We start from the raw sequence: 26,682 nt of genomic DNA on the forward strand, positions 1-26,682 counted from the left end.
TTTTGCAGGAGCTGTGCCTGTGGTGAATCTAGAACATTCATCCCTGCAGGAACCCTGACCCAGGGCCACCTCCCCACCCCTGGCTGGCCCCTAATTAGAGGAGACTCCGGGCAAAGGAGCTGAGACATTTTGGCCCCTTGCAGGAGGGTCCCTACCAGCCCTCGAGGCCTTTCTGATGTCCTCAGCGGCCCTATGAGAAACGCTCCCCTTGTGTCTGAGCACCCGCAGATAGGCCTCAGCGTCTCCATCACTGAGAACACCAGCTGGGTTCTAACCCCTCGGACAGGTCTGGACTTTTTCAACCTTCCCCTTGCACTGTTTCCAGACCTGGGAAAATACACCGCTGAAGCCACTCTCTACCCGCGGCCCGGCCCTCACCCCCAGCAAATAAAACCATGTCTCTCTTTCCAAAACAGACACCTTAGTGTGGCGCTTGGAGCTTCTCTCCGGTCCCATCCCAGTCCCAGGGATGAGTGCTCCCAGAACCCCTCATACCCCAGGAATTTTGCCGAGCCCCTCACGGGATTGTAGTTATGGTTGCCACTGGGGCCATGGGCGACCATTCTTTGCCCGGGCCAGGGCTTGCACACAGGGCGCATTCCGTGAGAGCTTTTAGGGCCGAAGGGGGACACGACTACATAGGTCCCTCGGTCATTAAATGAGCACACATTAGGTGCCTGCTGTGTGACAAGCTCTGTGCTGCGCTTTGCGGGGGAACACCTCATCTGTGCCTGGATCCAGACAAACGAATTTGTTATTAATCTTTGTGAAAAGAGTCAGCCTTCCCACGAAGACGGCACGTGAGCTGTAACTGTTGTGCCAGCTGCGGGACAAAACACCGCTAGAGAATCTTCTCTGATGAGTGTGACAACACGCATCAAGGTGAAACCCGGATGCACCTCCCCGCCACACCCAAGATGGCCACCTGCCGGGTTCCCCTGTCCCTGAGTTTCACGCAGGCGCACTTCCGCCTGCCACTCCCAATATGGCGGCAAACGAGCCCCGGGGAGGGGGCCACGGGCGGAAGTGGGTGTGACAGGGACGGGAGCCTAGAGGGCCCTCTGAAGCGAGACGCTGGGCTGTGGGAGCCGCTCGCAGGGAGGGTCGAAGTCATGATTCCCCCGCAGGAGGCGTCCGCCCGGCGGCGGGAGATCGAGGACAAGCTGAAGCAGGTGGGGCTGGGGAGGCGGGGGAGGAGGTGAGGGAAGGGGCCGAGATCCGGGCCGGGCGTCCACTCAGGGAGGGGAGGTAGCAGGAGTGGGAGGGGGCCGGGTACCAGGCAGTAGGGTCCGGGCGAGGCTGTGGAGCCGGGATGCGGTGGTCTCTGGCTTCTGGTGATGTCCTCCCCTCCCCCCCGCAGGAGGAGGAGACGCTGTCCTTCATCCGAGACAGCCTGGAGAAGAGCGACCAGCTCACCAAGAACATGGTGAGTAACCCCTCGCTGGGAGGGCCTCCAGACGCTGCGACCCAGGGGGTTAGTACCTAAAGCCTGAGGCTTCTGGCCTGGGTGGTGATGGGTGTTAAGGTCTGGGTTTCTCTAGCAACAGTGTTACACTTCTTACACTCTCTTCCCCTTGCCCGCCACTTCGCTGAGGATGAGGCTGCCCCCCCACTTATCTGCTTTTTGCCTAAGTTCTGCATTCTTCTTTCTCTCCTTCCGCAAACAGTTAGTGAGACTGACTTAAGTGGGCTGGGTACTGGCCATGGGTCACCCTTAGTTTAAGTGCGGGTATCACGGGTGGGGTTACCACTTCTGAGATTACTGAGGGCAGGAGACTCAGCCGTCACTCTGGAGAGCTGGAGGGGTAAAATGAATCAGAAATCAGATAGATGCGGGATCTAGCCCTTTCCCCTCCGCTTATTTGTGTGTGGCTCCTGACAGGTAACGCTGAGCCTCAGTTACCTCCTCTGCTAAAATAGACGATGCCAATCTCCATTGTAGCTGTGAAGGTCATGGAAGCTAATGCATGGAAATGCCTCTTGCACAGTATCTGGTATACAATAGGTACTCAATAAACATGAACTTCCTTTCTTATTCCGAAAAGAGCCTGGAAAACCCAAACTGAGTAGTAGATAGAAAGGTGGGTATGTATTCAGTAACACAGTCATCAGGTGCTAGTCCTTACTTAATGAGATTTAGCCTTAGAGAGAGGGGGTTTGAAGGTACCAGGAATGCATTTGAGGCTACTCTATATGAAAGCAGTTCCTGTTCAGTCTAGGAAAGCATCAGGGGGAACATAAGTTGAGATCTGGCTTTAAAGGGTGGAAGGGAAGCCATCCTGAGGTGATTTTCTGAGAAGTTAATGTAATGGTTGCCTCGCCTTCAAATCAAACTTCAGCCAATTTATTTGGGCCACCTCCGATCTGCCAGGCACGTGGTAGATCCTGGGGATACAGTGGGGAATAAGTATACCCTGTCCCTCTCCTCTTGGAGCCTACTGTCTAGAAAACCAGAGAAAAGGCAGCAAATGCGAAGACCTGGCAAGGGGCAGAAGCAGTGCTGGGACAACCCTGAGGCCTGAGAGCACGGGGCTTCCCCCCGTAGGTGTCTATCCTGTCATCCTTTGAAAGTCGCCTTATGAAGCTGGAGAACTCCATCATCCCCGTGCACAAGCAGACGGAGAACCTGCAGCGGCTGCAGGAGAATGTCGAGAAGACCCTGTCTTGTCTGGACCATGTCATCAGCTACTACCACGTGGCCAGTGACACTGAGAAGATCATCAGAGAGGGGTGAGCTCGGACCAGAGGGTCACATTCCTAACGCCTCTTGGACCAGTAGGCTTTGGAAGCGGGGTAGAATATATATGAGCCTAGAGTCCCCTGTGTTAATTCTGTTCACCATTTCCAAATACCATTCCCTTAGTCCTTCCTATTCATCTTCCATCTGCCCGGGCTAATATGGTTCTTCTCCTTTCCAGGCCCACAGGTAGGCTAGAGGAGTATCTGGGAAGCATGGCCAAGATTCAGAAGGCTGTGGAGTATTTCCAGGACAATAGCCCAGACAGCCCAGAGCTCAACAAAGTGGTAAGGGGCCAGCAGAGTGATGTGAGAGGTTGGGAGACACCAATCCCTGTCCGGGCCTCATGAGACACTGAACCAGCTAAAAGATAATATAGTCGAATGAAGAGAAGAATATAGTACCATGCACATACTACAGACATTGAAATCTCTGTTTCAGAAATTACAGGTCTACATTTTGATTGCATTTTAATAATGTAGCTAAATTATAAGTTGTTGTTTAGTTGCTGAGTTGTGTCTGACTCTTTTGTAACCCCATGGACTGCAGTCTGCCAGGCTCCTCTGTCCATGGGATTTCCCAAGCAAGAATACTGGAGTGGGTTGCCATTTCCTTCTCCAGGGGATCTTCTCAACCCAGAGATCTCCTGCATCGGCAGGCAGGTTCTTTACCACTGAGCCACCAGAGAACACACATTACAAGTTACCTATGAAATACAGATTTAACATTTGATTTTTATAAATGCATGGGTATTTTTTATTGTACTGAAAAATAAATAATATAAAAATTACCATTTCTAACCATCTTTAAGGGAACAGTTCAGTGACATTCACATTGTATAACCATTGCCACCTGGCTACACAGAAAACTGCAGGATCAGTACACTGTCACACTAGTAACCCAGAGGGGACACACCACTATAACCACTATACTGCACCCCATCAGTGGGCAGCCTAGACTCAGAGATTGGAATGTCAGGGGTTGGAGAACTTTGTTCTTGAGGATCTCTACCAAGTTCAGGTCACAGAGTGAAGAGCTCTGTGCTAGAACTTGGGCGTGGGGGTGGGCTAGAGAAGAAGACAAAAAAATATACAACTCCAGGTTTACCCTAGAGGACTTACTTTTCAAGTAAGCAGAAACACTCCAACTCTTCTATTTTTAAAGCATCTTTATTGAGATATAATTCACATACCAATAAAATTTTACCCATCTGAAGTATAAAGCTTAGTAGTTTAGTAATCAGTAATTTTAGTAGTTTTAATAATCACCGAGTCATGCAACATCCCTGGAATAAATTTCATAATATGCTCATCCCCTGTAAAAAGAGACACATTGGCGGTCACTCTTCCCTCGCCTCCCCCATTCACCCCGCCATTAGTACTCATCTGTCTTCTTTGCACATTTACCTATTCTGGACTTCTGTAAGTGGAGTCACACAGTATGTAACCTTCTGAATCTAGCTTCTAATTGCCTGTTTACAAGGTTCACCTGTGTGGTAACGCGTGTCAGTGCTTCATTCCATTATAGGGCTGAATTATATTGCATTCTGTGGATCTACCACAGTTCGTTTGTCCATCCATCACTTGATCACTCCGCTTTTTGGTGGTTATGAGCAGTGTTGCTATGAACACTTGTGTACATACTTTTGTGTGGGCGTATATTTTTGATTCTCTTGTCTGCTCTGAATACCTATCACTTCAGATACGTGATTTGCAAATATTTCCCTTCATTCTGTGGATTGTCTTTTCACTTTTTTTGTGGTGGCAGGTGGAGGGGGGGAGTGGCGCGGGGGAGTACTCACAGCATGGCATTCGGGATCTCAATTCCCTGGCCAGGGATTGAGAAAGTATGGAGTCTTAAGCCTTGGACAGTCCGGAAAGTCCCCCTCTTTTCGCTTTTTTGGTGGCATCGTTTTCAGCACATAAGTTTTTGACATCCAGTTTGTGTTTTTTTTCTTTTGCTTTTCTAACAAGGGTTTCTAACAAACCCTTTTCTAACAAGAACACAAATTAATGGTGGAATGAAAAAATAATCAGCTGATACCTGTAAGCACCTACTTCTTGTAAAACTCTGGGTTTCACCTGCAAGCATACATTTTAAGAGAACACAAGGGAAAGAAATAATGAAGGAAGTCTTCCGAGCATTTCTTCTATGGGGAAAAGGAAGTGAAGGCAGAGGAGGGCTGAGACCCAGAAGCAGGAAGGGAAAGGAAGGGTATGGGGAGGCAAGGGTCAGCTGAGTGCTGAAGCAGCTGCGGACCCTCATCTTTCCCCCCGCCCTCCCTCCGTCCCGTAGAAGCTGCTGTTTGAGCGGGGGAAGGAGTCACTGGAGTCCGAGTTCCGCAGCCTGATGACCCGGCACAGCAAGGTGGTGTCCCCAGTGCTCATCCTGGATCTGATCGGTGGTGAGGACGACCTGGAGCTCCAGGAGGAGGTGCCCCTGGAGCACCTGCCCGAGAGCGTGCTGCACGACGTGGTCCGCATCTCCCGCTGGTTGGTGGAATACGGCCGCAACCAAGGTGAGGCGGCCCGGGTGCTGGCGGCAGGCCAGAGGGAGAGGGCCTCCCCTTCGTTTCTTTAATCCACTTGCATGTCTTTGATAAGGAGTTTAGTTGGAGACACCGCGAGCCATAAATCCCGAGCGTGTGTGTCAAATTGTGAATCTAGCAAACCCACGCGTTTCTTTATATACCTTCCTTTCCTGTGTCTTTCCTTTTTTTCCCCCCAATTAATTGTAAAAATTTCAAATGGTGAAAGGTTTAGGTGAAAAACAGAAGTTCACTTCCCCGCTTCCCTGACGCCTACAGCGTAGCCCAAAGATGAGTACTGTTAAGGTTATTTACAGCCTTCCAAAAACATCTTTATGTGTGTGTGTGAGAGAGAGAGAGAGAGTGAATATGTGCGTTATCTCGCCCTCATTCCCAGGTGGAAGGACAATTGTCCTCTCTGACAATTGTTTTCTGGTTTTTGCTTTTAACTTAGTGACATGCCTTGAGAGCATTCCATATCGGTACATGTATATCTGCTTCATTCTGTTTGACAGCTGCATAATATTCTGTGGTGTGTTGGTCCCATCATTTCTTTGGCCTGTCCCAGGATTTAAAAAAACAACAACAACAACTCCTGAGTTAAGCAAAAAATTTTTAAAAACTAATGAAAATTCAATTTTAAGCTACTTAGTCCTCCACATTCTTCTTCCCTTCGGCAGTGTGGACACACGCCAAGCTGCCAGTGTGCCTTATCACTGTCCCCCTCCTTCTCGAGGACTGTGTGGTGCTGGGTCTCAGGGCTGCCTGTACCAACCACACAGGCTTGTCTGTGGCTCACGAACTGCACTCTGGGAGCTGAGGGGTTGGCAGGAGTGATCCAGGGCCTCCCTTGGGATAAGGGAGGCCAGGGGATGCCTCCAGACCCCTCTGCCTCCTTCAGCCAGAACCTCTGTGCTTTGGTCCATTTTGCGTGTTTGGAGCTGCTGAAATGTACCGTGGCATCTGTATCTTTTTTCCTCACTCATTTGAACTTTTTTGTTTTCTAATTTTCCAGTGTTGATAAAGTGCTGGAGTGAACATGCTTGTAGTGCTTGCTCTTCTTATTTAGGAAGTCCTTTGGGATATTTTCTCAAAGGTGCAGTTATCAGGTAGAGCTGTCTGAACAGATCTTGCTATCTTACGCTCCTCTCCGGGCAGATGGGGCCGGTGGACTGACCCGTCGACAATCCTCCGGCTGTTTGTTCTTCCTTAACTTCGTTTATCTTAGCTATTTGACCGGGATATCACGATCCTCTAATTTTTAAAAAACTTTCACTTCATTCACAGCTAAAGAATAGTCTATTTTTTTCATTTACTGACATTTATTGTCTCTTTGCCGCCTATGCATTGCTCACATCCTTTGCATGCTCAGTCGCTGAAGTCATGTAGGACTCTCTGCAACCCCCTGGACTTTACCTCACCAGGCTCCTCTATCCATGGGATTATCTAGGCAAGAATACTGAAGTAGGTTGCCATGTCCTCCTCCAGGGAGAAGGACTTCCTGACTCAGGGATCGAACCCGGGTCTCCCGCATTGCAGGCAGATTCTCTACTGACCAAGCCACCAGGGAAGTCCAAGAATACTAGAGTGGGTAGCCTGTCCCTTCTCCAGGGGATCTTCCTGACCCAGAAACCACAGCTTTTGACCTCTTACCAAGTTGAAGCTGGGTGTTAACTTTGTATTTTTTTTTAAATCTAACAAAAAAACCCAGGAATTCCCTAGCAGTCCCGTGGTTAGGACTCTGCTTTCAGTTCCAGGGGCCTGCGTTCAGTCCCTGGTCTGGGAACTAAGATCCCACAAGCCTCGGGGTGTGGCCAAAAATAAACAAAGTAAAAAAAAGCCTTCCTTTCAAAGGGAGCTCTCTGGTGGTCCAGTGGTTAGGATTCTGCCTCCACTGTAGGGAGCACGGATTTGATCCTTGGTCGGGGAACCAAGAACCACATGCTGTGTGGCACAGCAAAAAAACAACAACAAAAAACTCACAACTAACTGTTGGTTCTGTTGGGGGGTAGTTTCTCTCATAAGACTTTGCTTAATTTGGGACGAGGCCGCGCTGGGGGCTGCTAGGAAGAGGTTCGCAGGTAGCAATAGCAGGTACCCACTGCTGCCCTGAGGAGCTGTGTCTGGAAGGGAGAGGGAGGCTCCCGGGCCAGGGCCAGGGCCCTTAGCTGTCGCCCGTCTCCCCTCAGATTTCATGAACGTCTACTACCAGATCCGCTCCAGCCAGCTGGATCGCTCCATCAAAGGCCTGAAGGAGCATTTCCGGAAGAGCAGCTCTTCCTCTGGGGTCCCCTACTCCCCTGCCATCCCCAACAAGAGGAAAGACACACCCACCAAGAAGCCGGTCAAGCGGCCAGGTGAGCACCCCCCCACCGGCCCACCTCGGAACCATCCCGAGGGCCACCTGGGACCTGGGTTGCCCAGGCCCACCCCGGGGTGAGCAGCGTCAGCCCCTTTAGAGCTTGTCCTCACAGTACCCCTGACCATAGGTACACGGGACAGAAAGCAGGTGTCTGCCCACCCAGCAAGGCCTGGTCCAGTGAGCTCCTTTCTCGCGAGTCTGGGGGCTGTATAAGGGTCCTTGGAGCAGTGGGTCACAGGCCTGGAGAGGTGAGGTGACGGGTGCAGGGGCAGCCACTCGCTGGGCACCCTTGGCCTGTCTCCGTCGTCTTGTGTAAAGGCCAGGCCTGCTGCCGCCACCAAAACTGGAATGGGACAGGGGCAGGCGCGGCGGCCTTCACCTTCCAGGAAGCCCAGGCTGCTTGACCTGATGCATAGTTAAGAAGTGGAGAGGGGAGAGTTTGCTCTTTCACAATCCATCCATCCAGAAAGAAAAAAAAAAATCCCAGGCCATCCTCGCCGAAGGACACAGTCGGGCTTTTGGGTTCCACTCGAAGCTTGTGTCTGGCCGTGGGGACTCGGGGGAGGGTCGTTGAGGTGGGAGAGGCCTGGGCTGCAGGTGTCCTGGGCGAACAGCTCACTGTCTGGCCTTCTTCCCGTCATCGTGTGCCCCATGGTCTGTGCTCCGGGTAAACAGTGTCCCCGCGTGCCATCTTCCACTTGGCAAGCCTGGCTGTGTGTAGCCACTGAGAGGTGTAGCCACTGAGAGGTGTTGCCCTTGAGAGGCTGGGGTCTTCCGGGGTGAGGGACCACTGCAGACCCCAGGGAGAGAGAGAGAGCGCGTGAGGCCAGGGGCTGTTCCTGCCTCAGCCCACCTGGTCCAGCTGCTGTTGCCTCACGTGCCCAGAGGCACCGGTGGGACTGTCCTTCGTGACAGCGCTTTCCTTCCCTGCCCCTCAGGGAGCAGGGTTGCCTGTTCACAGTTGCCCTGAAAACCTGCTGCTCCTCAGGCCTTGGTTCAGGGTTTGGAGACACGGCAGAGCAGAGGCTGCCTGCAGGCAGGGCACCAGTGGGCAGGGCGGGAGGGAAGCCAGGGGCCCTTCCCCCGACCAGTGTGGATGTCCTGGCCGCCCCCCCCCGGGAGAACTGGCCGCAAACAGGGACTCTAGTAAGGCTGCCTGCGTGGCCACAGCCGCCCGCCACACGGGTCTTTCCGTCTCTGCGCCTTAGCTCAGTGAGGCTGTGGGGCTTCTTGGGCCTCGGCAGGCCTGCGCTCTCCTCCCCTCTGTCTCTTCTCCGACGGGCACCCCAGGACCCAGACTGCATCCAGGAGCACTGCTGGCCCTGCAGGGGAGCTGGGGTCTGACCTCGGTGCTCCCGCTGGACCTAAAGCAGCCTTGACTTCGAGCCTGCCGAAAGGACGGCTGTAGCTGTGAGGGTCCCTTTGGTTTCTGTGGGGTTTCAAGATTTGTCAGAAGCTCGGGTTGGGGGAGGGCTCAGAACTGATGTCGAAACTAGGGAGACAGGACCCCAGGACGTAATTCCCAGCTCTTGAGGAGCGAAGCTGGGCAGTGCGGTGGGTAATGAAACACTGACCCTGGCGTCATCCGAGGTAGTTGGGCACTTGATGGGCTTGGTGGCTGCCAGATCAATGTCCCCAGCCCACATCCACGTGGACGTGCTGGTGAGGCTCCTGAAGGCTGCGTGGGCCCATCTGCTCCCGCTCGTCCGTGCGGCAGGAAACCGATTCACTCATTAGTGGGGCCGCTTGCTGAAGCACACGGCGAGGCAGATGCTGAACCGGAGCCCTGAATTCGGCTGTTAGTAGCTAATTGTGGTTGGTGCGCACAGAGAGAAATGTCCCGCCTCCCCCAGCCTTTTGGGGAGCTGCCAGGACCCAAAGCAGCCTCCCTGTGTTCAGAGATGCTGGGGGGGCACCCAGGAGTCCCCAGGGGAGAGGGACCCGAGTTACCCTCATGGTGCCTGCCCTGCCCCCAGCTCTGTTAACGAGGCAGCTGCACACGTCCGTTTTGAGTGCTGTTTTATTTCCCCCACGTGTTCTGCCCTGAGCGCTCTCGCTCCCGTAGAGGTAGCTGACCTGAGAGGCTGTGGGCACCGCGGCGTTGTCATTGTTTTCACGTGTGATACTAACTGTTGGTTTTTTCCCCCCATGCCAAGAGCATGCCCCCTCTCCTGTGGCCCTCCCGCCCCAGCTCTCTGTGTGGTGGCCTCTGTTAACTTCTCGGCTTTTGAGCCATTCCCAAGAGCTCTGATGGTCCGGGTCCCTGCCCTGGTGTGTGGGCCCCTCTGCCTCTGGATCTCCAAGCCTCCCACTGCTGTCCCTGGAAGCCCAGGCCCATCTCGCCACCTCCCGGGTCTCCTGCTTTGGGTGGGCTGCTGCTTGGCCGCTTCTGGCACTGAGCGTGCCCGGAGAGCTCCCCGGAGAGCTCGGCCTGCCCTTGGGAGAGGACCCGAGGGCCTCGAGGTGTCCCCCGGATCACCCTTTCTGGGCTCTAGAGCTCCGTGACTTGCTCCTCCGTCCCAGGGCCTATGATCTAAGTGCCACTCAGTACTGTTGTTTTCTTTGTTAATTTTTGGTTCTCCTGGTGGATCTTTGCCCATCTCATCTCCTTTACCCACTGCACTTCCTCAAATGAACTCAGACCCAGAACATGAGGGTCACTGGCAGAACCAGGAGTCCCCTGAAGGAATAAAATGGCTCCGTTCCTCCGTCCGGGCGTGCTCACTGCTGGGGGCGGGCGCGGGCCTGGGGGAGAGGGGCCGGTGGAGGGCTGCTGCTGTTTTCTCTCACTCATTTCCTAGGTCTTCTTGTCTCCTCTCTGTGTGGCTCTGGTGACAGGGACGATCCGTAAGGCTCAGAACCTTCTGAAACAATATTCCCAGCATGGTCTAGATGGGAAAAAGGGGGGCTCTAACCTCATTCCTCTGGAAGGTAATCACCCCGTGTTCCTCTCCAGTTCCCTCCTCCTCCTCTGTGTGTCCACTCCCGTGGCAGGGCAGAGCCTCCACCCCCCAGACGGCCTCTGGCATAAGCCTGAGAGGGGCAGGGGGCGGGGGGGAACTGAGGTCCCTGGGGCCACTGAGCCCCACTGGCTGGCTCAGGGGCAGCCTTTGTGGTCTTGGCCTAGTCCTGTCTGACTGACGGTGGCTCTGCCCCCCGGGAGGCTTCCTGCCCCCTCCCCATCCTGTCTCTGTCCTTCTTGTCTCCCGTTTGAACTCGGAGAAAGTTCTCTGTCACAGGTAGCCCTTTCACGCTCAGACCAGCAGTGGCAGGACCAAGCTGGCTGCCCCCCGCCACCCCCCACCTTCAGAAAGGGGAGCGTGTGCCGTGGGAGACGGGCAGCCTATGTCCCCCCTGTCTCCTATCAGAGGAGGGACAGCCCTGCCCCAGTGGACCAGATCCGCCTTCAAAAGAATGTCCCTGGGGGACAAAAGGAGCCTGTCCCCATTCATTGGGCAGTGACATTTCTCTAACTGGATCTCTCCCCAATACGGTGAGACTCAGCCCCTGGGGCTGAACATCAGACCTTCCGCAGCTGCCAGAAACTCTTCAGAAGCCCTCTGTGGTCCTCACAGCTTTCTCAGCCTCCGGGTTTGGGGAAACTGGCTCCCAAGGGTGGTCCAGGCACTGCAAGTCAGGCTTGAAACGGCTGTTCCTGAGGTGGTCTGAGGCAGAGGAGGGGCTCAGAGCCCTCTCCAGTGCCCCCACACACACCCCATCTCATATCCGCCCGGAGACTGAGGGCTTCTTCTCAGCGCCCCCCGACCCAAGAGGCAGCCACCCCGCCCCTGGATAAACGCTGCTTGTGTTTGCGGCCAACGTCTCGCTAGGTCACGAGCATGATTTCCGAGTTAAGCACCTGTCCGAGGCCCTGAACGACAAGGCCGGGCCACTGGCCGGTGAGTACCGCAGCCCAGCCCGCGGGCCGCCACTGCCGCACTCCCGGCCACCCCTCGGAGGGCCCGCTCCCGCCGCCCAGCCGGCCTCCGCTTCGAGGACGAGCCAGGCCTACTCGCCTCTCTCTCTCCCGGGCCTCCTCCTCTCTCTCTCTTGGGCACTAGGTCTCCCTGCCTCTCTCCAGACGGGAGTGCAGGCTGGGCTCTCAGGGCCTGGGCAGAGGGCAGAAGCTGCAGGCGGCCCCTTGGAGGGTAGGGAGTGCCCGCACCTGACTCCAGCAGCAGCTCCAAGGCTCTGAACCCCTCGGAGCCCGTCCCTTGGCACGTAGCATCCAGTTGCCTGCGGACACCACTGCCCCAGCCTCCAGTACCGTGGAGGGACCCCCCGCTCCTCCCGGGGCAGCTGACAACCAAGCAATCCTCCCTCTCTGGGGCTCACGTGGCCTGCTCTCCAACTTTAATCCCATGTCAGCTAGCCTCAAAAACCAGAGCCCACCGCCTTTTTATACATTCCAGGCCTGGCCAGGCCAGTGTCTGCCTTTAGAGGCCCAGCATCTTCTGAGATGGCGCCAACCTCCTTGGGGTGGACATTGCCTCTTGCCCATCCCTGGGTGTCGTCTTCCCAGTACAGTTCAGAATCCCCTGTCTGGGGTCAGACGAGTCTTCTCCGGGAAGTAGAATGAGGGGTCTTCTTGTCCTTGAATCCTCCCCCATACCTCCCACACCTGACGCTCTGGGACAGTAATGCTGCCCACAGCAGAGCTGAAAATGAAGCTCAGACCAAGGCTGGACTCAGCCCCATTTTTCCCCCCTCAAACCCTGGCAGCTCTGCTGGAGTCCTCTCAGCTTTCTGCCAGTAGTCTTCCTCCCATCTGCTGCCAATCTGGCCAGGAGCTGGAGAGATTCACGGCCCCCACCCCAGCAGGGAGAGGGGCTACCCCAGACCAGTAGCTCAGGGGCCCTGCTGTCCCCCCAGGGAGAGATGACATGCTGGACGTGGAAACTGATGCCTACATTCACTGCGCCAGTGCCTTTGTCAAGCTGGCCCAGAGCGAGTACCAGCTGCTGACGGACGTCATCCCTGAGCACCATCAGAAAAAGACCTTCGACTCTTTGATACAGGTCTGGCCCCGCCCCGCCCCGACCAGATGCCCCAAGTGAGAGCTATCCCTGCAGAAGCTTGAGTCTGGGCCAGGTTCCTAGCCCTTAACTCCAGCCACTGCCTCCACCCCGATCCTGGGGCCTCTGAACTGGGTGGTGTGTCCCGATCGGAGGCACACACCCCCTCACACCCTTCCAGGTCCCCTCACCGGCCATGGGAGCCGGCTGGCTGCCCCTCCCCTGAGCCCTCCCCCTGCCCCGCTCTCTCAGGACGCCCTGGACGGGCTCATGCTAGAAGGTGAGAACATTGTGGTGGCCGCCCGCAAGGCCATCATCCGCCACGACTTCTCGGCCGTGCTCACTGTCTTCCCCATCTTGCGGCACCTCAAGCAGACCAAGCCTGAGTTTGACCAGGTGCTCCAGGTACGTGGGGGCAGGGGGGCCCTTGGGGATGCTTCCTAGCAGGGCCTCCCAGGAGAACCGCATTCTCTGCTCAGAGTGGGGGGCAGCGGCAGCTTCCTCGGGGCCCTGGGTGGGTGGAGGCGCTCTCAGGGGACTGAGGAGAAGAGACAGTCCCTGGGGCGGGGGGCTGGGAAGGAGCAGGGCTCCGGAGCCCTGTGCAGCCATGTGGCTACATCCTCAGGGCACAGCCGCCAGCACCAAGAACAAGCTGCCCAGCCTCATCACTTCCATGGAGACTGTGGGAGCCAAAGCACTGGAGGACTTTGCCGACAACATCAAGGTGCCCTTCCTCTGTCCACGCCACCCAGGCCGGCAGGCGGGGCTGCAGGCAGGGCCACCTGCGACCGGCCTCAGGAACTCCTGAGAGTAGGCCTCCAAGTGGGGCGGGCCTGCCCTGCAGGGAAGCCAGCCAGCCGTGCTGCTGGTCTCCTGTCAGTACCCACAGGCCTCCCTTTCTTTCCCAGAGGCCCCCACTTGAGGCATCAAGCTCCTTTAGGTCCCTCTTGCTCGTTTTTTGTGTCGGATGGGATGTCCTGACACTTGTCTGCCAGGAGGTGGTGCTGTGGGTCCACAGACGGGTGCAGGGTGGGCTGGGGCCTCCTTAGGAGCTGTTTCAGGAACTCAGGCTGTCTGTCCCACAGAACGACCCCGACAAGGAATACAACATGCCCAAGGATGGCACCGTGCACGAGCTCACGAGCAATGTAGGTGCTGCTGGAGACTCCTGGGGCGGGCGGGGCGGGGCGCAGGTGGCAGGATGGGCTGGAGGCGCTAAGTGCCCTCTGCAGACGGGGCCTTTCCCTGGAGGCCAGACCCACAGGGTGAAGCAGCAAGTTTGCTCCCACCCGTTTCGCCTGCCCTCACCTGTCTGGAACGGTCAGAGGGGCTGCATTGTGGGGGCTGATCCAGCCTTTGGGTCCTGCCCTTAACCTTCTTGGCCCCGTTTTCTCCCCACGCAGGCCATCCTCTTCCTGCAGCAGCTCCTGGACTTCCAGGAGACGGCAGGCGCCATGCTGGCCTCCCAAGGTACTTGACACCTCCCAGCGGGGGCTCCCACCCCATTCCTCTCTCCAGGCTAGAGACATGGGGTTACCCCCTCCCCAGGGGGCACCCTCCTCTCTGGGTGAGGAGATTCCCCCCACCCTGGGGGGGTGGAAAGGAATCGTGGCCTGTGACGGGACCTTCCTCAAGCCTCTTGGACCATCAGACCCAGCATCAGGAGAGCAGGGTCTGACCACCTGCCCCGGCCTCCGTCCCCCCGGCTCCCTCCACCGTCCTCGCCCTGGAGCGCGGACCCCACTTGTCTGAAAGTGTCTTTCGTGCCTCGCTCCCGCCTCCTCCTGCATTGCCCCACCTCCTCTTGTGTTGCCTGTCCTGCTACTTGGTCTCACACTGCTGACCCATTGAGCGGGCTCGGCTGGCATCTCAGGGCCAGCCTGGTGTCTTCCCGTGACTGGGGTTGGGAAGTGAGCACGTGGGGAGGCGTGTGCTGAGACCCAGCCCTGGGCCTCCCCTGTACCCCGCATCCTGGGGGCAGCCTCTGGCCTGTCATTCTCCTGATGTCCACTTTCCAGTGTGTCGCTGGCCTGCGGGGGTCCAGCCTGGGCTTTCCTGCTGTCTGTGTCCTGGTGTCGAGGGGCGTGGGCTGCTTGGCTCGGGTGTGGCGGCCGTCTCTAACCTGTTTTGCACTTTGCATCTTTCTCCCTCCTTTGTCTCCCCCCTTCCCCTCTGTGCGCACTGCCTCTCACTGCGTAGTTCTTGGGGACACATACAATATTCCTTTAGACCCCCGAGGTAAGCAGCAGGGCTCAGCAGCCCCATCCTCCCCCTCTGAAGCCCCGTGGGTGAGGTTCCCTGGGGACAGAGGCCCCTGGACAGGCTCAGGGCCCCAGTCGGAGCAGGGTCAGAGGGGCACGGGTTCTTTCAGGGTGCTCCTGACCCCCTCAGCTCCCTGAACAACAGTTTCTGTCCCTGGGCTTCTGCAGACAGCATCCTGCTGTGCCCAGCACCCTGACTACACCCTTCGGGCAGGTCCAGCACCTCCCTGTCCCCTTCCTCCCCTGTCCACTCCCCACCCCCCTGGCCTTCTGCTCTGTGTGGGCAGGACACCTCTGGTCTGGTAGAGGAGGTTATGGGTGGTGGGGGAGAAGGTGGAGAGGCCATCAGGGGCCTATTCTAAAACTCTGCTGCTAACAAATGGGATACGTGGACCTTGTAGGTACCACCCAGCTTGGCTGGGGGGAAGGGGCTGTCCCCACACCCATCCTGCCCGTCTTCCTGCTGGTCCTTGGGGGCCAGCTCATTAACCCCACCACCCAAGACCATGGAGGGGCCTCCCCGGATTCCAGAAGAGTCCCAGGAAGCGCTCCCCTCAGCTGGAAGGGAGCCCCGTAGCTCAGGACATACCCAGCTCTGTCTGAGGAAGGCCCCTCCCAGGGTTTCCCCAGCTGTTCCCCGGGCCAAGGGGAGGCCAGAGAGGGTCTCGGCTGCTACCACCGCCGCGGTAACAGGACTTCTCCTCTCGCAGAGACCAGCTCCTCCGCCACCAGCTACAGCTCCGAGTTCAGCAGGCGTCTGCTGAGCACGTACATCTGTGAGTGGCCCCTGCCAGCCAGCAGCCCTGGTGCCTGGCCTCCCTGCCTCTTCCCTTCCTTTTCCTCTCTGTGTGCTCCTGCTAGTCCTGGGCCCACTTCTGAGGGACCCCACCCTGCCCTGACCTTTAGAATTGCAACCTGACCTCTGGTTGGGGGATTGTGGGGGCTGGGCCAAGGACTGCTGAGCCTGGTGGGGTCTTGGGTCCAGGAGGGACAAGGAGCAACAAGTGGAAGTTGGTTTGCGGATCAGACTGCCGTGGTTGGTAGGTGACCACGTCCTTCCCTGTGCAGGTAAAGTCCTAGGCAACCTGCAGTTGAACCTGCTGAGCAAATCCAAGGTGTATGAGGACCCGGCTCTGAGCGCCATCTTCCTGCACAACAACTACAACTACATCCTCAAGGCCCTGGAGAAGTAAGTGGCTGCGGGGGCTGCTCTGGGGCTCACCTGCCTCTGCCCGGCCTCCTGGGGATGGCCGTGTCCCGGTGGAGAGGGCACCCCTTCACCCTTGGCGGGCCCAGGACCCAGGGAGGTGGGAGGCAGGCCCTGCCGAGGTTGCTGCGAAGGCCAGCAGCCTGTGGGACCTCCTCTCTCTCCTCTCCCCCCCTGCTCCCACCCCAGGTCCGAGCTGATCCAGCTGGTGGCCGTGACCCAGAAGACTGCCGAGCGCTCCTACCGGGAGCACATCGAGCAGCAGATCCAGACCTACCAGCGCAGGTGGGGAGCCCCCCACCTCGACCTGCATACCCACCACTCACGCTTCCTTCCCAGAGCCTGGGGACGCTGGGCGGGGTCAGTGGTGGGGAACTGCTGCCCAGTGGACCCCAATCCTCTGCTTTTTAATCACATTTGTTGGAGGTGGGAGGCCCCCTCCCACTCGCTACTCCTTGGCAGGGAAGGGGTGCTTTGCCAGTCTGTTCAAGGGTAGTCTGCCAAGGCTGACAGCTAAGAATGGTTGACTGTCAGAGATGTGGGTAACTTTTTGGCCGAGCAAAGAGCAAGGTCGCAAGGGCCCTTGAACTTGGCCGAGCCTCGCCCTCCGGACCTGTCTCTGGTCCTCTCCTCCTGTTTCTCAGTTTGTGTGTCTCTCTCCCTTCGGGTGTTTCTTCCCCGTGGCTGTATCTCCCTCTCCCTTCTTGTTTATCTGCTCCTCCTTTCTCATCTGCTTCTCCGTCTAAATTGGCCGTGATGCCGACATGAACTGCAGTCGGCAGTGCTTAATCAATCTATTGAGTGCTCTGTTTCCTGTCCTTAATTTTAAAAGCGAGCAGCTTGAACATTTTTATTCCCAAGGGGGGAGAAAAAAATCTCAGCTGTGTTTTGCTCAGTTTTGACCCAAACCGATCCCTGCCCTCACCACCTACCCCAGTAGATGAAGAGATTTTTTAAAAAACAAAACCCCAGGAAAGGGAGCAGGGGCCTGAGGCTGTCCCTTTTCTGCCCTGTGTTTCCCTCCCTGCCTCGCAGTTGGTTAAAGGTGACTGACTACATTGCCGAGAAGAATCTACCTGTGGTCCAGCCTGGAGTCAAGGTGAGCTGAAGGGGAGGGGAGGGATGGCTAATGGATATGGTGCTCTATGTTGTCTCTCTGGAAAAAAAAATAAACAACCAGGATGAGAAAGCAAGGATGCCTGTGGTCCTGAGGGCAGAAGGGAAGGAGCCAGGGGCAGGGCGCCTCTGCTCTGAGCTCCACTTTGTCTGCTATCTCCCCCGGCCCCCCAGCTTCGGGACAAGGAGCGGCAGATGATCAAGGAGCGTTTTAAGGTAAATCAGGATCTTCTCCCCTCCATCGATGGATGCGCAGCAACACGGACCCGAACATTTGTCTCTGGATCACTGCTATTTCCCCCTGTTTGGTGGCCAGGGCTTTAACGATGGCCTTGAGGAGCTGTGCAAGATCCAGAAGGCCTGGGCTATTCCCGACACAGAGCAGAGGGACAAGATCCGCCAAGCTCAGAAAAGCATCGTTAAGGAGACCTACGGGGCCTTTCTAAACAGGTGAGCCCTTCATCTCTGCCTTCCCAGCCCCACGCTCCCCCTCTGCCCCAACTCAAAGACCTCTGGGCTCTTTCCTTTGAGAAAACGTGGAGAGAGGGTGTGGGTTCAGGTGGCAGACCCAGCGCCTATGGCTTTGATGTGGGGCCAGACCAAAACACGACTCGGGGCACCCCGTCAGGAGGGCCTTAGGCTGAGGCAGGGCGAGGGGCGGGCTCGGCCTGCACCCCCTGACCTCAGCGCCTGGGCAGGTATGGCAGCGTGCCCTTCACCAAGAACCCGGAGAAGTACATCAAGTACCGCGTGGAGCAGGTGGGGGACATGATCGATCGCCTCTTTGACACCTCGGCCTGAGCTGCCACTGCCCCTGCCTGGCTCTGCCAGAGCAGCTGTGTTACTGGACAGATAAACAGGTGTGGACTTGCCTCTGGGCCGGGTGAGTGTGGCATCCTTTGCGACAGGGGCATTGCTCTGCCACCCAGCCAGGAGCCCTGCCCCCGAGTCCTCGAGTCCTGGTCTGCCCTTCCTCTCGCAGCCCCCATTCCCTACCCAAGCAGCTCTCTCCCAGAGCCTTGGGGTTTGTCACCCTGACCACAGCCTGCAGCAGCCACAGGATGGCTTCAAGATGAGAAGGACAGAGAAGGGAGACAGAGGTCTGTGCCCACAGCTGCCTTGCGGGACGGGAGGAGGAGGGCTGAGTAGCCCTGCCTCCAGGCCAGCTCGGGACTGGGGTGGTGAATGCCCTTCAGCCCAGGCCTGAGGTTCAGGCTCAGAGGAGCAGGCCACACTGCAGCCCCAGGCCCTGCAGAAAAGCAAGGAGGCTGGACTGCTCTCAGACTCAGTGCAGAGAATGCCTGCCCCATTCCCACAGTCCTGCTGCCTGGGGGGTTCTGTCCCTAAGGTGCGCCCGGTGGCTGGAGTAGAAGTGCCCTCCCTGCCCTCTGAGCACTCGGCTGGAGCTCACAGGAGGGATCCTGACCATCCCGGGCCTGTCTCGGGGGCTCCAGTGCTCCTGGCCCGGGGCTAAGTGGCAGCGGTTGCCGAAGGAGCAGTTAGGCAGTGTGTGGGGACGAGGGGACCAGCGGACAGTGGTGAGACAGTCTGGAGCAGAGCGGGGCTCAGGGACGTGAGATGGGGCCCCACCTACTCCAACAAAAGTGAACAGCGGAGCGTGACAGAGACAGACCCCAGAGGCGCCCTTGCCCTGGGGTGATGTGTTTATTCCACACTCCTTGCTTACGTGCTAACAAGAAGGAGAGCTTGGGGTGGCCGGGGGTCCTCCAGGCTGAGGGAAGAGAGTCCACCTCCCTCCCCCTCCAGAGGCCCCGTCACAGCCCTCGCCCCCCAGGTCTGCAGCCCTGGGCCTTGCCCATTACAGCCTGGGCTGCCCACCGTGGGGTGCGGCCGCTCCAGGGGCGGGTTCCGACTTGCATGTCGCCCACATCCAGAGCACAATGAAGATGATCTGGCTACATGCCACCCCTACCACATACACATGGAAGAAGATGTGGTCAGCAGCCTCCGCCCAGCTCCTTCGGGACCCCTTCCGTGCTCCAGGGGCTTCTGTGTGGGCAGGAAGAGTGAAAGAAGACAGACTGCACGCTCTGCGTGTGCACAAGGGTGAGCCCCAGAGGGTGCTAGTCTGCCCCCCTTCATCACATTCACAGCTAAGGAACATTCGGGTCTGGCCCCTTCTAGTTCATCGTGAGTTGAAGAAATGCCCCCTGAGAGAGGCTGTGCAAGGCACAGGGTTATCCTGTGCTAAGTCACTTCAGTCGTGTCTGACTCTTTGTGACCCCGTGGACTGTAGCCTGCCAGGCTCCTCTTTCCACGGGATTCTCCGGGCAAGAATACTGGAGTGGGTTGCCATACTCTCCTCCAGGGGGCCTTCCCAACCCAGGGATTGAACCCATGTCTCTTAAGTCTCCTGCATTGGCAGATGGGCTCTATATCCCTAGTGCCACCTGGGAAGCCTAGAGAGTCTGAAGTCACTGGGCCTTAGGGAGGCTGATTCTGCTCCCTGCTCCAGACCTGCTGCTTGTGAGCGCAGCCATGGTGGAGTCCGGGCAGCAGAGCCGGCCGAGATGGGTGCAGGAACCTCTAAGGAGCCCGGTGACTTGCAGCCCCAGTCTGCCAGCTCTGCCCCTAGGCCTCCTCCTCCACCCCCCCAGGAAGGGGCCCCAGCCCCTGCCCACCTTCAGGGTTAGGCCCTGGCTTCCCGCGGTTGTGCTGCTCCCCATTCAGCGCTGGAATGGGGCTGTCCTCTGCCCTGAGGTTGCCCCGGGCCAGGAGCCCGGTCAACAGCACAGTCTCGGTGGTGCTGACAAAGAGCAGCAGCAGCAGGATGGTGAAGTAGTAAACTGGAGAGGGGTGGAGAAGAGCGGTCAGGAGCCAGGCCTGGCCTCGTGGGCCCCGGGACCTGAGCAGAGGCACCCTGGCTCCGGTGACAGCAGGCAGAGGCGGAGTGAGACAGGCCCAGCACAGAGCAGCCCGGCCCCAGGCCGGGTGAGGGCAGGGCCTTACCTAGCAGGGGGTTGCAGGAGGAGGAGCTGGGCAGGGCCTGTATCAGGGAGGAGTGGAAGACGAGGTAGCTCAGAAGCAGGGTCACCTTGTAGGCGATGCGCTCAGTGTGGAGGGGCAGCAGTCCCCCGCACAGGTCAGCTAACAGCAGCGCCTCCCCAGGGACCAGGAGCGTTAAGATGGCCTTTAGCGCTGTGTTCTGCAGGCGCAACTGGAAGGAAGACAGGGTGTTCCAGGGAGTGGGCATAGAAGGGTGAGGTCATGGCCTCTGACTGTGCATCCCCAACGCCCCCCTCAGCCCTCAGTAGCCACCTCCCAACTCACCGTCACCTGGAAGCAGGGTACCAGGTGCTGGGATGGGATTTCGGTTTTCAGATCCTGAACCACGAACTCCCTCTTGACACTCACAATCTCGTTCACCGCGTGGACCTGGAACTCCAGCTCCCTCACTGAAGGGGTAGGGGTGAGAATGGTGAACTCAGAAAGAAATACCCTGTGCCTGCATCTTTCTTGGCAGTAGGGGGAGGGATGGACTGGAGCCCGGGGATGATGGAGCCCTCTGATGGTTGCTGGGGGCAGACTTGGAAGCTGGTCTGTCCAAGGGCTTTCCAAACTGATTTTGCAATACCCCAAGTTTTCTCCACTTAGAGGAAGGGCCATCTCAGATTCATAAAATGAATTTTCATTGTAAAAATAAACGCACTTTGCACCACTTCACAGAGGGGCGGGGGACATGGTCACAAACTCACTCACTGGTATATCATCTCACACCTGAAATACTAGGATTCGTGGGGCGGCAGCTGTGGTATTTCCCAGAGGGGAGGGATGGAAGGGAAGGTGGGACTACTCTGCCGAGTTGAACATCACATGCTGGGTTTGTGGGATAATCAGTGGGTGGCTACACCTTCAGGATGTTTTCAGGAGTGAGGCTGCAGCAGCCTGCGCCTCTGGGCTGGACACAAGTGGGCAGTTCAGCCCTGGCTGTTGGCCCAGAACTGTTGCTCTGGGGGTGAGAGAAGAAGGCTGGAGGGGCCCACAGCCTACAGCAGGGGAGGACCAGGAGATGTGGCCGCTATTTGAGTAGGACGTACGGAGTGAAAGAAGCGTGCCCAGCTCCCCTAAGCCAGGGGGTGGACGGGTGTGAACACAGGCCCGGTCCCCCAGGTCAGGTGTTTGCTGGGGGCCGGAGGCTTCCCCTCCCCTCTCCCCTCATCCCCCATCGCCTGTCCTGTCAGCACCGGTGTTGCTGAAAGCGAAGAAGGTGAGGTGGCAGTCACTCTGGTCCCTAGGGAAGTGGAAGAGCTCAAAGTCGCAGTTGGTCTCCGTGGTGAGGGCCAGGTAGAACTCGATGTGGCCGTCCCCGTCTACGCGGGCCTGCGGGTTCTTGTCCTGCCAGTTCACCCAGAGGCTGCAGAGGGACAGGCACCCCTCAGAAGGGGGAGGAGGGGGGACCCCAGCATGTTCCCAGCTGCTGTGCACTGCCCTCGAGGTTCTGGAAGCTGGGGCACCACAGTGCACAGGAGTCGTGTCAGTGGTCTGGCGGCGCCACCAGGAGGGGGATATTCAGTAAGAGGACCTCCCAGCTCCAGATGAGTAGAGAAGGCTGCGCCTGGCCTGTGCCAGGGAAAACAAACCCCGCCTCACTTACGCCTCCCGAACAGTGAGTCTCGGCATCCAGAGCACGTCCCAGGGCAGCATGATTGGGTTCTGCTGGTGCCCAGTTGAATTCAAGGCCAGGCGTGTGTTCAGCCAGGACTGGGGACACAAGGGTGCTACTAAGGCTCCCACTCTCCGTGTATATGTGCCCCTGGGCTTAGCAGGTTGACAAAGGCCAGTACTTCTGTGCTGGACTCAAGGGGTCTCTCCCCTCCTCAGCCTCCACCCACCATGGATGCTCACCAGCCGAAGCAGCAATGTGGAGGACACCGTGTACCGAAGGATGTCCTGCGGTGGGGGGAGGGGAGGACAGTGTGTCACCTCGGGGGTGGGCGCTGTGGCAGGAAGGCAGGAGACCCCCGTGTTCACGAGGCTGAGCCCTGTTCCATCTCCAGCTCAGCACTTGGGCTCCCGGGCCCTCAGGACACTCACCACGTTAAACACATTGGACACAAACACCTGCACATCCACCACCAGGGGCTTGCTTCCGTTGTTTGGAATCTGGATGGGATCCGGAACCTCCTGGGGTGAGTTGAGGTTGGAGAAGGATGGCCAGTCTGAAGGGTGGAGGTCGAGGTCACCCTGTGCCTTGGGACCCAAATCCCAACGCTCAAGGCCTTATGCTCTCTACCTACCAAATGCCGGCGCGCTAAAGCCCTGCTGCTGAGCCAAAGGCTGAGTGGTTCCAAGCCCGAGGAAGGTGAGATGGAGCAGGAGCCGCAGGACCATCTTGAGAGGCTATGCGGAGGGACTGGATGGAGCAGCAGCGCCTAGGCTACAACCTGTATTTCAGTCACTTCTCTGGGGGACTGGGCAGTCGGTTGGAGGCAGCTGTTCTGTGCACCAACCCTGGAGCCTCAGACTTGGCACACCTGCACCCCAGGTTCTGCAAACACCGAAAGACAAAGCTCAGGACCCAGCCCCGCCCAACTTGCATCTACCCAGGCTTTCAGGCCGCTGCTCCATTTCCACCACCTGGAACCAGTTTTCACATTCAAGACTCGCCAAGCAGACGAGACAAGCATGGGACCCCTGCCTAAACACACACACACCTTTCCCTGACAAGGTCCTTCCAATCTGGGCAGGTCCAACCTGTGTTTCCACAGCAGGCACCTGCTTGGCTAAGCTCCCAAACCCTTACCACAGTGTTCTGTGCCCAGCCATGTGAAGGTGGCACACCCTTGAGGGTTTCCCTGCCTCTCCTCAAACAACTAATTTCATGTCAAAGGCCTTGGCTCAAGGACTCCAGAAGTGGCGCAAACCTGGAACAGCTAGAGGCTCGCTTCTGACCAAAGCCCCTGAGGTCTTTCTGCTCTCCTCAGGATTCTCAGGCTGCCCCAGGCCAGCAGTGCCTTAGAAATACCTCTGTGCACCCTGAAGCAGGACCGATGGCTGTGGGGGTGACTTTCCTAACCTAAGGATAAACCTGCCCTGGAGACCAGATCCCAGACAGCTGCAGGGAGGGAAGGAAACAAGGGCTGAAGGTGGTTAGGCGCTGGTCTGGTTCGTGTGACTCCATAGAGCCTCGGGGAGCTGGCAACAGGCGAGGACCAGCCACACGCCTGTGCGCAAACGCTAATGGGAACACAGACAGTGTCCTGGTCTGACAAGTGTGTCATCAGCTGACTTATCCAGTGTGCTCTGACAGCTTGTGTGCTGCTCACTGGCAGCTGCTGTTTTCTCGATCTACATATGCCTGGGGCGTCCAGATGGCCACGTGGAAAGAGCCTTAGGTCTCCACACGCTCCTCAGTATCCATTAGGGATTTCTAGGTGGATTTTAACTCTGCTGCCTTCGGTGCAGGCCCCTCTCTTGTACTCATCCATCCAGAGCTCCCCGGGAGGTCCCAGAGGCTTCTCACCGCGGAGCCTGGGGCCCCTGAGACAGGCAGAGACAGCGCGCCACAGCACATGGAATAGTTTGCGCGTTTTATTAACAAATGAAATTCCCTCCACGATCCCGCAACCTCTGGCTCCAATCTTTCAATACCCAAGCATACCCCCTAAGTGCCCTCAGGTCAAGTTAACTGTCAAGATGCCTTTGGGGGGCCTTTGGGTCCCTCCAGCACAGGTCCGGGACGTGGCTGGATGACTGGCTGCGGAGAGGCGCCGGCACAGGGGCAGAGTGCCCGGCGGCCTCACTCACGTGCGTCAGGTCAGTGGACTCGCGCTCCAGCACGCTGCTGCCATGGGGGCCCCGGGGCGCGACGCACACGCGGCCTGAGGCTCTGCGCGGGGCGCGGCGCAGCAGGCCGGCGCAGATCTCTCGGAAACCCTTGCGGAAGTGCTTGGAGATGAGAGCGTAGACGATGGGGTTGACGCAGGAGTTGGCATAGGAGACCAAGTGCGAGAGGATGCGTAGCGCGTAAGTGGCGCGCGTAAGAGGGAAGCGGCCGAACCACACGCAGAGGATCAGCGCGTGGTGAGGCATCCAGCAGAGGCAGAAGAGCGCGGCCACGACGATGATCATGCGTGTCACCTTACGCTTGGCGCGCCGGGCGCCCGAGCCGGCGGCCGCCGGGTCGACGGCGCGCCAGAGGTAGCGCAAGGTGCGCGCGTAGGTCAGGCCGAGCACCAGGACCGGCAGCAGATAGCTGACGACGAAGGTGCAGAGGTCCATGGCGCGGCGGCGCGGCGCGCTCCACGCCGGGTGGCATACGGTCAGGTTGGCTAACCGGGACTGGCGATAGTAACTCAGGTACGGCCCGGAGAAGAGCAGCGAGAGCCCCCAGACGAGACCGATGGCCGCCATCGCGTTGCGAGGCGTGCGCAGCTCGCGGGAGTGCAGTGGATAGCGGATGGCCAGATACCTGCGGGTCAGGCCAGAAAGCGAGACGTCGGATGAGCCAGCAGGATTCGCGGGAGCCGGGCCGGACCCCTCCACCTCGAGTCCCACACTCACCGTCCGGGAAGTTCTCTAGCGCAGCGTAACGCCGCACAAGCCCCAGAGGGCGACACCGAGCATCCCATCCCATCCCATCCCGGACACCCTCAGCTGCGCCCACCCGTGGGGCGGGACTCGGGAGCAGGAAAGGCTACTCATTTGTTCTTTCTGAGACTACGACCACTGTCAGACTCCACCCGGGCTGGCACCCCCAAGATTAAACCGGCTTCGGGGCTCTGGCAGGCTGTGATTACTCACCAGTGATGTTGCCCCAGAGGTAGGACTCAGGCGCGTTGAGGCTCTAAGAAACAGCCTGGAGACACCTCAGGCAAGGTACAGAGGGGATTTCTTAGAGCACTCGACGCTAGCCTAGCCTGCCGGAACTGGGTCCCACTAGCCTATTGGAACTGACACACTTAGTGCTCAGTGGAACTGGGGGCGGGGGGCTTGGTGCATGGGGAATGTGGCTTGCCTCCTTGACCTCCTTGCCTGTCCAGGGAAGGAACATGAGGACGGAGGGGGCCAGGGAGGTAGCAGTCAGACCAGGATTCCTGCCCCAGGAATCATCCCGGTGTCCTTCCAAGCTTCAGCATTCAGGGGGACCGTTGGGCCCACTCCTCTCCTGCCCTTGACTCCAGGCCTGTTGGTAGGGCGCAGAGGTGGGGTGGGGTGGGGTGGGGTAGGTTGGGACCAACCTAGGGCCCCTGGGGCGCGCTTGCTTGGAGTTTGGCGTGGGCCCTCACAGAGGACCCAGATTCTGCAGTCAGAGCCAGAGTAAACTGTGCCAAGCAAACTGTGGTTTGGAGGCCACCGAAGTGGAGGTGCCTGGGCTTGACGAGAGGAGACAGAGCGCTGGCTTCAGGCACGGGATTATAGGATAGGCCACTCAGCGAATCGCTTATAAACCCAGTTTGGTCTGTAAACTGGGCACAGCATTCCTTCCTGTCCCAGCCTGCCAAGGGGCCTTGACCCTCAGATGAAACTCAGCATGGGAAAACTCTTCGAACCTGGAAAGGCTTTATCAGACACCGAAGGGCTGAAGAGCTGAGGCCCTGAGTGAGGAGGCACCTAACAGAGGGACACCAAGGTCCCCCATTCTTCTTCCTCATTTTCCTCCGACACACCTGCTTGTCTTTCACTCCCTCCTGGTGCCCCTTCCTTCCTAGCCTTCTCTCTCTCCTCTCTGCACATCTCTCCTTGACCCTCAAGTCCAGCCCCCTTCCTCAGCTCCAGCCTGCGTGCGCGACCCCCTGGGACGCCAGCTCACCGGTCCAGGGAGACTGCGGCCAGCGTGAAGCTGCTGGCGTGCATGGTGAGGAAGATGAGGAAGTGCACCGCCTTGCAAAGCAGCGATCCGAACACCCAGTCGTCCAGGGTGTAGATGGTGGCTTGGAAGGGCACGCAGCACACGATGAAACACAGGTCGGCCACGCCCAGGTTGAGGATGAACAGGTTGGTCGTGCTGACCGCCTGGCCACCGCGAAGCAGCACGGCCAGCACCAGTGCGTTGCCTACGGTGCCCACGAGGAAGATGAGCGCAAAGAGTGTGGGCACGATGACCGCCTCAGGCTGCCAGCTGCCCCCGCCTCCCGCCTCACCCGTGTCCTCGATGTCCAGGCCACCCGAACCATTCATGGTGTCGCTGCCCCGGGGCTGCCTGGGCTCCGGCAGCCGTCTGGGTCCTGGCGAGCGCGCAGCTCTGGGGGCTCCAGCCGCTGCAGCGCCCGGCGCGACTCCGCGGAGCTGCGAGCGGAGTGATCTCCGTGGCTGGGGCAGGAGCAGGGGGTGCGCGGGAATGAAGGGGAGGAGCGAGCCGCCGAGGGGGGGGCTGATCCCGCTGGCGGGCGACCGCGCCGGGGGAAGGGCTGCCCAGGGGCCCCGGCGCGCCCTGGCCAAGGCACAAGCAGCCCACCCCGGGGTCGGGGGCCGAGTGCGTTCCTGCTTCCTGGCC

The 26,682-nt window shown here is 58.3% G+C and overlaps 3 protein-coding genes across 9 annotated transcripts; 1 reads left to right on the forward strand and 2 right to left on the reverse strand.

The window, feature by feature from the left end:
* The first annotated feature begins 1,002 nt into the window (after positions 1-1,002).
* Positions 1,003-18,060, forward strand: EXOC7 (exocyst complex component 7). 7 transcript variants are annotated; one of them, XM_068979117.1, is made up of 21 exons: positions 1,003-1,172; positions 1,361-1,426; positions 2,546-2,730; positions 2,919-3,024; positions 5,033-5,255; positions 7,454-7,621; positions 10,465-10,557; positions 11,457-11,525; positions 12,499-12,644; positions 12,894-13,046; positions 13,267-13,365; positions 13,727-13,789; positions 14,045-14,111; positions 14,841-14,879; positions 15,613-15,678; positions 15,971-16,091; positions 16,299-16,394; positions 17,145-17,208; positions 17,400-17,441; positions 17,542-17,675; positions 17,924-18,060. In XM_068979117.1, exons 1-21 carry the CDS (start codon positions 1,113-1,115, stop codon positions 18,024-18,026), a joined length of 2,163 nt encoding a protein of 720 aa, XP_068835218.1. In that variant the 5' UTR covers positions 1,003-1,112; the 3' UTR covers positions 18,027-18,060. The 7 variants fall into 7 exon arrangements, with proteins under 7 accessions (XP_068835218.1, XP_068835217.1, XP_068835220.1 ...); XM_068979116.1 differs by lacking the exon at positions 14,841-14,879; XM_068979119.1 differs by lacking the exon at positions 11,457-11,525.
* Positions 18,061-19,044: 984 nt separating this feature from the next.
* Positions 19,045-22,577, reverse strand: ZACN (zinc activated ion channel). The gene is made up of 9 exons (XM_068979141.1): positions 22,484-22,577; positions 22,281-22,405; positions 22,092-22,136; positions 21,841-21,947; positions 21,431-21,600; positions 20,517-20,641; positions 20,196-20,403; positions 19,868-20,032; positions 19,045-19,235 (listed from the first exon to the last, which is right to left on the reverse strand). Exons 1-9 carry the CDS (start codon positions 22,575-22,577, stop codon positions 19,045-19,047), a joined length of 1,230 nt encoding a protein of 409 aa, XP_068835242.1.
* A 1,283-nt stretch (positions 22,578-23,860) lies between these two features.
* Positions 23,861-26,366, reverse strand: GALR2 (galanin receptor 2). Its single transcript, XM_068977519.1, has 3 exons — positions 25,999-26,366; positions 24,052-24,657; positions 23,861-23,969 (listed from the first exon to the last, which is right to left on the reverse strand). The coding sequence occupies exons 1-3, from the start codon at positions 26,364-26,366 to the stop codon at positions 23,861-23,863; spliced, it is 1,083 nt and encodes a 360-aa protein (XP_068833620.1).
* Positions 26,367-26,682: the final 316 nt, after the last annotated feature.

This window comes from Capricornis sumatraensis, chromosome 8 (genome assembly GCF_032405125.1).
Source record: "Capricornis sumatraensis isolate serow.1 chromosome 8, serow.2, whole genome shotgun sequence".
Classification (NCBI taxonomy): Eukaryota; Metazoa; Chordata; class Mammalia; order Artiodactyla; family Bovidae; genus Capricornis; species Capricornis sumatraensis.